Source organism: Lynx rufus, unplaced genomic scaffold (genome assembly GCF_022079265.1).
Source record: "Lynx rufus isolate CCGP_SWC_20201006 ecotype Redwood Valley unplaced genomic scaffold, mLynRuf1.p SCAF_60, whole genome shotgun sequence".
In the NCBI taxonomy this organism is placed as follows: Eukaryota; Metazoa; Chordata; class Mammalia; order Carnivora; family Felidae; genus Lynx; species Lynx rufus.
The window spans coordinates 85,407-96,177 of record NW_025814879.1 but is presented as its reverse complement, the minus strand read 5'-3'; the positions used below and the strand labels follow the sequence as shown (position 1 = coordinate 96,177).

General features: G+C 43.3%; 1 protein-coding gene across 1 annotated transcript; it reads right to left on the bottom strand.

The window, feature by feature from the left end:
* Positions 1-2,948: 2,948 nt before the first annotated feature.
* Positions 2,949-3,681, bottom strand: LOC124500907 (coiled-coil domain-containing protein 71L-like). Its single transcript, XM_047064776.1, is given in 2 exon segments — positions 2,949-3,657; positions 3,659-3,681. Coding segments are annotated over 2 exon segments (732 nt in total).
* Between the last annotated feature and the right edge of the window lie 7,090 nt (positions 3,682-10,771).

Here is a 10,771-nt window from a genome sequence, read left to right as displayed (position 1 = left end):
AGGGAGGAAGGTATAAGCCCAGAGGTTTTTCTCTCTCCCGCTCCACTTCCTAGCAGTGATTTTATCTCCTCCAAATTCTAGCTTCTTTCCAAGAGCCTCTTCTCCCATGTTCTCAGTTCCTGCTAGGTATGGTTCTGAATTTCTCTAGCTCTGGGGGTGGCAACAGCTTTCTGACGATACTAATTCCTGATTGCGTCGCCATCCTTTGTTTGGCTTCTGGGATTTCCCATCACGTGTGTAACTGTTTAAAATACCTATAGTGACTCACCGGCTGGCTGGACCTGACTGAAACAGTATACAGATAGAAGTTCGGGAATATATCGGAAGGTGAGAAGAGAGAAGACAGGTGGCTTAAGCGACCTATACGTCAACTTCACATAGGAAGTCAGTAGACGGGGCTTAAAACTGACAAATCAATAAGCAGCAGTATACTATATGACTTATATTCATGAAGATTCCTAACAAAAGAATATAAACCTGGAACAGTTAAAAGTGTTGCCTCAAATAATGGAGACAGGAAAGAGACCTGTGGTTGCCAGGAACTCAGGGGGGAAGGGAGAGATGAATAATAGATGAAGCACAGGGAATATTTACGGCAGTGAAACATCTTGTAAGACAGTGAAATGCTTTGAATCATGGCATTGTGCGTTTGTCAAGACTCACCGAACTGCACACCACAGTGAATGCTAAGGTAAACTTCGGACTTTAGTTAATAATAGTTTTCATATGGGCTCATCCGTTGTCACAAATGCACTACACTGACACAAGAAGTTTACAATAGGGAAAACTATGTTTTGGGGGGTAGGAGGGAGAGCAGGGGAACTCTGCACTTTCCAGTCTTTTTCTGTAAACCAGCTTTTTAAAAGCTGTTTTAGAAAATAAATTCCCTTAATGAGAGGGAGGCAGAGAGACAGAAGAGGAGGGAAGGAAAGAGGGAGAAAGGGAGCTACTTAAAAGTCATGGAGGAAACTTAAGTGTGGATTACTAAGTGAAGGGATCCAATACGAGAAAGCCATTTGCTTTACGTTTCCAACTATGATAACGTTCTGGAAAAACAAAACAAAATAAAACAAAAGAAATCAAAACAACGACACCTCTACAACAACAACAACAACAACAACAACAACAACAACAACAACAACAAAACGCCTTCGGAGACAGTAAAAAGACCAGTGGCTATTAGGGTTTAGGGGGAGAGAGGAAGTGGTAATAGGCAGAGCACAGGGCACTTTAGGGTGGTGTAATTATTCTGTGTGATACTGCAATAGTAGATACATACCATTATACATTTCTCAAAACTTATGAATCTATATAACACAAAATAAACCCTAACTGTTAGTTAATGATAATGTGTCTAATGATAATGTGTCAATCAAGAATGGCTCATCCACCACTTAGAATTAATGTATCCACATTAGTGCAAGGTACTATAGAAACTACCGGGGGTGAGGAACCTGTATTCTTTGTGCAATTTGTCTCTAAATCTAAAATTGTCCTTAAAAAATGGTCTGTTTAAAAAAACCCTGATTTTAAAAAAAAGAAAAAAGAAACCAAAAGAAAGTGTTGCCTCTGGGGAAGAGGTGTTCATGGGGGAAACAAAGCTTTTGATTTTTTATTGCAAGTCCTGATCTGCAATTTGGATGTTGTGGGTTTTTTTTTTTTAACTATTTGTATACAATACTTGGATTGATATTTCTCAAATAAAAAAAAATCTGTACACCTGCCAGAATAGATACCATGAAAAAGACCATATTGGCAAGTGTTGGCAAGGCTATCAAGTATTCAGAGCTCACAGGCACTACGCAGGCACTGCTATAGAATGAAGTTTGTGTAAATTGGTATAACCATTTTGGAAACAGTTTGGAGGAATCTTACCAAAGCTGATAAGTTGGATGACATGTGACCCAGCAAATTCTCTCCTAGGTAAATAAATACTATTGTAGAAAATGTTCACCAAATGACGTGTCCTATAATGTTCACTGAAGCTTTATTCAAAATTACCCTAAGCCAGAACCTACCTAAATGTCCACCAAGAGTTGCAGAAATATTGTAAACTATTCATATAATGAAATTCTATACACCAATGAGCAGAAAGGATCTATACATACAATAACATGAATATCACTAACATAAGTTTGAGTGAAGGAAGCTAGGTGTAGGACACATAATTCCATTTCTATATAGTCCCAAAACAAGCAAAAGTGGTATATTCCGTAAGAAATCAGAATAATTGCCGTCCCAAAGGAGAGATAAACCGTGACTGAAAGAGGCACAGGTGGTCCCTTGGGGTCCTGGTACCTTTTTTAATGAGTGCTGATTCCACAAGTATATTGAACTTAATTGCATCAAGCTGTGCTCAGAATACTTTTAATAATATATGTTCTTTTTTGCGTGCCTGGGTGGCTAGCCACTTAAGTGTCCAACTTTGGCTCAGGTCATGATCTCATGGTTTGTGAGTTGGAGCCCCGCATCAGGTTCTGTGCTGACAGCTCAGAGCCTGGAGCCTGCTTCGATCCTGTGGCTCCCTATCTGGCCCTCCCCTGCTCACACGGTGTCTCTCTCTCAAAAATAAACAAACAAGAATAAGATAATATATGTCCTTTTGAATGTATACTATACTTCAGTAATCTTTTTTTAATCTGAGTGCAGACGCCTAAGTCACACCCTTTTTTCTCTACTGTCTCTTCTAAACATTTAAAGAATATGTACTTTAAAACATCCTAGAAGATATGTACATATACACACACAAAGAAAGAAAGACATTGGCGGGAGGAGCCAGGAGGTGGGTGAACAGCAAAGAAACTCCAGCTTTATTACTCAAGCATGGAACCAAATTCCTGTGGAGAGGGTGGGGGTGGAATGGCCTCTTCTGACGACTTCAGACCAATGAGGGAACAAGAGAGAACATGGATCTGCCCCTACAGTCCTGGAGACCTCTCAATCTGGGCTTAGGAAGCAAGGGGACCTCCCTTGCGGTCCAGGGGTCTCCTCCCTCCCCAGACCCGGTGCTGGGAGGCAGCAGAGGGCACAGCTGCCCTGGAGTCCCAGAAGGTGGCGCCGCATCCTGGGGGCGCGGGCCGCGACCATCTGGTGCTTCTTCGCCCATAAAGTGCACTAGGGGACGCGGGCCCGGCTCTCACTGGTTCATCCCTCCAGGCACAACCCGTCCCGGGGCTGAGAGGTCGCGCGGCGGTGGCCCGCATCTGAAGCCCAGGCACTGGGAAGCGGCAGAGTCTCACCACGGGTGCCAGGTTCACTCCCAGGACTTGGCGCGCGTGGCGCCGCGCTTCTGCCAGGCTGCTCTCGACCCACACGTCGCCGACTACGCGGATGGTGGGCAAGGTGGTCAGCGTCGGGGTGGCCGCCCTCCCACTCTCCTCCAGGGTGCGGCCCCCGGAGCAGGGCCCAGGGGCCGCGGGCTTGCGGGGGCTGCTGTCCTCGCGGGATGGCGGGGGCGGGGGCGGCACCTTCCTCTGTCCGACCGCGACCGTCCGGGCTCCGTGGCGCCTCCTCCTGGCAGCTGGCCGGCGCGTCTGGAGGCGGGCCTCGGGGGGCTGGTGCCCCCGCGTGTACACCACCTTCTCCTCAGGCGCCTCCAGCGCGGCCCCTCCTGCAGCGCTAGAGGCTCCTCCCCGGGCCGCCGGGGCCAGGGCCTCCCGGGGTGCGCCGCCGCCTCTTCATGCGGCTCAGGATGTGAGGCCGCTAGGGGCCGCCCGCGCTTGCCAGGTCTCGCCGCCGCCGCCCGGCCCTGATGAGTTTCCTACCATGAAGCCAAATCAGGCGGCAGGCTGTGAGAGTTACACCGCAGTTGCTAGGAGACCAGGCGCTTTGTGAGGTCACAATGTCTGCCTATCTTATCACTGCCGGCTGCCCAAAGCTGCCTTAGGTTGGGCTGTGTTTAAGATTGTGCCCTTGAGAAAGACCTGCACTTAATGACACCTGAGAAGGCCCATAGTTCTTCACGAGTTCAAGAGGGTTGTCCTCGACGGGAACGCACTGGTGCCTCAGCCTCCATTAATTCCATCTAACATGAGATGACACTTAGCGGTGGAGAGTACACACAACTTGCAATTAAACATGACGCTAAGAGGGTTTTAGCTAATTAAATGTCTTCTCATGCAACGCACCGAAAGCCAAATTGAAGTAACTACTCTACTCTTTCAAAGAATACAGATATACTGTGCCTTGCTTAGGGTTCCATATGTGTGTTGCTATAGCTCACAGTTCAGGAAGCTGTTCTTCACAGCAGCAGCAAACCGTTTGCCTAGTTAGTATCCATGCTCACTTTCACGCAGCTTAGGGAAGACCGAGGCATTGTGTGCTTCAGAGCAAAGCGTCAACAAATTCTGCTTGAGTGGCCATTAGGGCATCCAGTGCCACTAAAACCTATTCGGTACCTACCAATTCATGATATTTCAGGTAAGTCATACACAAGGTAGTAAAAGACCGTATGGGATTCCAAGGGTAGAACACGTGTTACCCCGTCCGTGTAAGTGCTTTTGAAAGCACCCAGCATGGTCCATCCATCATCACCACATACACAAATAATTCACAAAATATTACAAGGACCACCTACCATGATCAATTGAAATCCACTTCCTCATGAAAGGATGACACCAAACTATGGGAATCAATAAAAGTGATAAGTCATGGTAACAATCAGAAGAGACTCGTGCCAAGGTCAACGTGATACATGTGAGAGGCCTCTGTCTTTACTCAACTCCTTTTCTTAAACACACAAACCAAACTTTTATCTAAGCAGCTTAGGCCAGTACGACCTCACGTTCATAAAGTGATGAAAATGGAACGCTCTCCTCATATTCAGTTAGAGCAACCCCTGGATTTCCTTTTTCATTAAAAGTACTTTGTTTTCAAATTGGTTTCCACGCAACACCCAGTGTTCATCCCAACAGGTGCCCTCCTCAATGCCCGTCACCCACTTTCCCCTCTCCCCAACCCCACGTCAACCCTCAGTCTGTTATCAGTATTTAAGAGTCTCTTACGGTTTGCCTCCCTCCCTCTCTATAACTTTTTCCCCCCATCACGTCCCCCCGTGGTCTTCTGCTAAGTTTCTCAGGATCCACACATGGATGAAAACATATGGTATCTGTCTTTCTCCGCCTGACGTCTTTCACGTAGCATAATACCCCCCAGTTCCATCCACGTTGCTACAAATGGCCACATTTTGTTCTTTCTCATTGCCAAGTAGTACTCCATAGTATACATAAACCATAACTTCTTTATCCACTTGTTAGTTGATAGACAGCTAGGCTCTTTCCATACTTTGGCAGTTGTTGAAAGTAGTGCTATCAACATTGGGGTACATGTGACCCTATGTCTCAGCACTCCTGTACCCCTTGGGTAAATTCCTAGCAGTGCTATTGCTGGGTCTTAGGGTAGATCTATTTTGAATGATTTGAGGAACCTCCACACTGTTTTCCAGAGTGGCTGCACCAGGTTGCATTCCCACCAACAGTGCAAGAGGGTTCCTGTGTCTCCACATCCTCACCAGCATCTATAGTCTTCTAATTTGCTCACTGTAGCACTCTGACTGGCATGAAGTGGTATCTCAGTGCGGTTTTGTTTTGGATTTTCCTGACAAGGGGTGCTGTTGAGCATCTTTTCATGAGTCTCTTGACAATCTGGATGTCTTTTTTACAACAGTGTCTATTCAAGCCTTCTGCCCGTTTCTTCACTGGTTTATTTGCTTTCCAGCTGTGGAGTGGGTGAGTCCTTTTTACAGGTTTTGGATACTAGCCAATTATCCAGTATGACTTTTGCACACATCTTTTCCCATTCGGTCAGTTGCCTTTTAGTTTTGTTGATTGTTTCCTTCATTGTGGAGAAGATTTTTATTTTGATGAGATGCCAATAGTTCATTTTGCTTTTAATTCCCTTGCCTTTGGAGATGTGTCAGCTAAGAACTTGCTGACACTGAGGTCAAAGGGGATTTTTCCTGCTTTCTCCTCCAGGGTTTGATGGTTTCCTGTCTCACATTCATGTCCTTCATCCATTGTGAGTTTATTTTTGTGAGTGGTGTAAGAAACCGTTCTAGTTTCATTCTTCGGCATGTTGATGTCCACTTCTCTTAGCACCATTTGTTAAAGAGACTGTCTTTTTTTCCATTGGATATTCTTTCCTGCTTTGTCAAAGATTAGTTGGCCTTACGTATGTGGGTCCAATTCTGGGGTGTCTATTCTATGCCATTAAGTCTATGTATTTGTTTCTGTGCCAATACCATGCTTTCTTGATGGTTATAGCTTTGTGGTAGAGGCTAAAGTCTGGCATTGTGGTGCCTCTCACTTTGGTTTTCTTCTTCAGTATTACTTTGGCTATTCAGGGTCTTTTGTGTTTCCATACACATTTTATCATTGCTTGTTCCAGCTTGGAGAAGTGTGCTGGTGCAATGTGATTGGTGCTGCATATTATGTGAGGACTGCGTTGGGTCGTATTGACATTTCGCCAATATTTATTCTTCCAAACCACGAGCCTGGAATGTTTTTTGCTTTCTCTGTATCTTCTTCAATTTCCTTCACAAGCCTTCTATAGTTTTCAGCATACAGATCTTTTGCCTCTTCGGTTAGGTTTATTCCTACGTATTTGATTGATGAGTATTTGATCAAGAGTATTTGATGACTCTTGGTGCATTGTAAATGGGATCCGTTTCTTTATTTCTCTTCCTGTTGCTTCATTATTGGTGTATAAAACGCAACCAATTTCTGTACATTGATTTTGTACCCTGCAACATTGCTAAATTCATGTATCAGTGCTAGAGGACTTTTGATGTAGTCTGTCGGAAATTCCATGTATAGTGTCATGCCATCTGCAAAAAGTGGAAGTTTGACTTCATCGTTGACTTAATCGAAGATACCTTTAATTTCATTTACTCTCTGATTACTGATGCTAAGACTTCCAACACTATGTTCAACAACCGGAGTGAGAGTGGACATCTCTGTCTTGTTCCTGATCTAAGGGGAATGCTCAGTTTTTCCCCATTGAGGACGATATTTACTGTGGGCTTCTGATAAATGGCTTTTATGGTGTTTAAAGTAGTTTCCTTCTATCCCAACTTTCTTGAGGGTTTGTATTAGGTAAGGATCCGGTATTTTCTCAAATACATTTTTCTGCATCTATTGACAGTGTACTATGGTTCTTATCTTTTCTTTTATTAATGTGATGTAGCACAATGATTGATTTGTGAATATGGCACTAGCCCTACAGGCCAGGAATGAATCCCACTTGATCGTGTTGAATAATACTTTCTATATGCTATTGAATGTGATTTGCTAGTATCTTGTTGAGAATTTTTGCACCCTATTCATCAGGGATATTGGCCTGTAATTCTCCTTTTTTTCTGTGTCTCTGTCTGGTTTGGGAATCACCATAATGCTGGCTTCGTAAAATGCGTCTGGAAGTTTTCCTTTCATTTCCATTTTTTGGAACAGCTTGGGAAGGATAGCTATTATCTCTGCTTTTTTTTTTAATTTATTTTTGTTCAACGTTTTTTATTTATTTTTGGGACAGAGAGAGACAGAGCATGAACGGGGGAGGGGCAGAGAGAGAGACACAGAATCAGAAACAGGTTCCAGGCTGCAGGCTCCGAGCCATCGGCCCCGAGCCTGACGCGGGACCTGAACTCACGGACAGCGAGATCATGACCTGGCTGAAGTCGGACGCTCAACCATCTGCACACCCAGGCGCCCCTGTTATCTCTGCTTTAAATGTCTGCTAGAAATCACCAGGGAAGCCACCTGGACCAGGACTCTTATTTATTGGGAGATTTTTGACAACTGATTCAATTTCCTCACTAGTTATGGGTCCGTTCACATTTTCTATTTCTTCTCGTTTGAACTTTGGAAGCGTGTGGGTATGGAGGCATTTGTCCATTTCTTCCAGGTTGTCCAGTTTGTTGGCATAGAAGATTTTATAGTGTTTCCTGATGAATGCTTGAATTGCTGAGGGATTCTTTGTAATAATTCCATTTTCATTCGTGATTTGACCTATTTGGTTCCCCTCTCTTTTCTTTTTGAGGAGCCAGGCTAGACGTTTATCAATTTTGTGTATTTTCTCAAAAGCACCACTCTTGGTTTCATTGATGTGCTCTACTGTTTTCCTTGAGACTCCATATTGTTTATTTCTGCTCTGATCTTTATTATTTTTCTTCTTCTGCTCACTTCGGGGTGTCTTTGCTGTCCTGCTTCTAGTTCCTTTAGGTGTGCTGTTAGATTTTGTATTGGGGATTTTTCTTGTTTCTTGACATAGGCCTGGATAGCAATGTTTGTTGTTGTTGTTGTTGTTGATGTTGTTGTTGTTTTTGTTGTTGTGTTTTGTTTTGTTGTTGTTGTTCCCTGTCAGGACAGCCCTTGCTGCATCCCGAAGTGTTTGCATTGTTGTATTTCATTTTCATTTGTTTCCTTATATCTTTTAATTTCTTCTCAAATTGCCTGGTTGACCCATTTATTCGTTACTGGGATGTTTTTTAACCTCCATGCTTTTGGAGATGTTCCGGTTTTTTTTTTTCTGTGTTTAATTTAATGTCCCCTGCAATTACCACATTCGTATCAACAAGGTTCTGTATGTTTTTAATTAATTGTGTTATATATTTTTTTGTCTCCAAATTTGGTGTGTAGACATTTAAAATTTTTAGCTCTTCCTGATGGAGAGACCCTGAAATTAATGTAGAAAGCCCTTCGTCATCTCTTGTTACAGCCTTTCATTTAAACTCTACTTTGTATGATATAAGTTGGCTACTCCAGGTTTCTTTTGACCTCCAGTAGCATGATAGATAGTTCTCCATCCCCTCACTTTCAATCTGAAGGTGTCCTCATGTCTAAAATCTGTCTCTTGTAGACAGCAAATAGATGGGTCTTGTTCTGTTTTTTGTTTTTGTTTTTTCTATCCATTCTGATACGCTATGTTTTTAGGTTGGAGCATTTAATCCATTGAAATTCCGTGGTATTATGGAAAGATATGCGATTAGAGTCATTGTGATGTCTGTAGGTTTCATGCTTGCAGTGGTGCAGCAGTTTCCTTTCCCACCAACAGTGAGAGAGGGTTCCTCTTTCTCCATATCCTCACCAGCATCTGTGGTTTCCTAAGTTGCTCAGTTCAGCCACACTGACTAGTGTCAGGTGGTATCTCAGTGTGGCTTTGATTTGTATTTTCCTGATGATGAGTGATGTTGAGCATCCTTTCATGTGTCTGTGGGCCATCTGGATGTCTCCTTTGGAAAAGTGTCTATTGATGTCTTCTGCCCATTGTTTCACTGTAGTACATTTTCCACGTGTGACTTGGGTAAGTTCTTTATACATTTTGTATAGTAACCCTTTATCCAATATGTCATTCGCAAATATCTTCACTCCTTCCATCGGTTGCCTTTTAATTTTGCCGATTGTTTCCTTTGCAGTGCCGAAGTTTTTTACCCTGACCAGGTCCTGATCATTCATTTTTGCTTTTCATTCCCTTGTCTTTTGAGACATGCCAAGGAAGAAATTGCTGCAGTTGAGGTCACAGGGTTTTTTCCTCTTTTCTCCTCTAGTGTTTTGATGGTTTCCTGTGTCACATTTAAGTCTTTCATCCATTTGGCATTTATTTTTGTGCACGTTGTAAGAGAGTCATCTAGTTTATTCCTCATCATGTTGCTGTTCAGTTCTCGCAGCACCCTTTGTAAAGAGACTGTCTTCTATCCATTGGATTGTCTTTCCAGTTTTGTCAAAGATTAGTTCACCATACATTTGTGGGGCCCCTTCTGGGTTCGCTATGCTGTTTCATTTGTTCATGGGCCTGTTTTTGTGCCAATGTCATACTATCTTGATGATTACAGCTTCGTAGGAGAGGCGAAAGTCTGGGCTGCCTCCCACTTTGGCTTTCTTTTCTCCACATAACTTTGACTACTCAGGTTCTTTGGTTGTTCCGTGCAAATTTTGAGATTGCTTGCTCTAGTCTGGAGAAGAATGTTGGTACAATTTTGATTCGTATGGCATTAAATGTGTAGATTGCTTTCGGTAGTATTGACATTTTAACAGTATTGATTCTCCCACTCTATAGGCATGAATTGTTTTGCTTTGTTTTGTTTTGTTTCTGATTTTGTTGTGTCTTCATCATTTTCTTTCATACATTTTCTATCCTTTTCACTGTACAGATCTTTTACATCTCTGGTTAGGTTTCTTGCTAGGTATTTTACGGTTCTGGATGAAATTGTAACTGGCATTGATTTCTTGACCTCTCTTTCTGTTGTTTCCTATTGGTGTATAGAAATGCAACCAGTTTCTTTACACTGATTTTGTATCCTGTGCGTTTGGTCAATGCATGTATCAGGTCTAGCAGCGTTTTCATGGAGTCTTTGGGTTCTCCGCGTTCAGTCTCATGTCATCTTTGAAAGGCCAAAGTTTGGGGCGCCTGGGTGGCGCAGTCGGTTAGGCGTCCGACTTCAGCCAGGTCACGATCTCACAGTCCGTGAGTTCGAGCCCCGCGTCGGGCTCTGGGCTGATGGCTCAGAGCCTGGAGCCTGTTCCGATTCTGTGTCTCCCTCTCTCTCTGCCCCTCCCCCGTTCATGCTCTGTCTCTCTCTGTCCCAAAAATAAATAAAAACGTTAAAAAAATTAAAAAAAAAAAAGAAAGGCCAAAGTTTGACTTTCAATGATATATGTTCAGTTAAGTGTAGTTAAAAAAGAATTTACCCTTTGGGCTCTATGTTAACTTCATAATTGCACAATAAGTGACAAATAAGCAAGAACTGTGCATGTTATCCCACATTAGAATTGGTAACTGG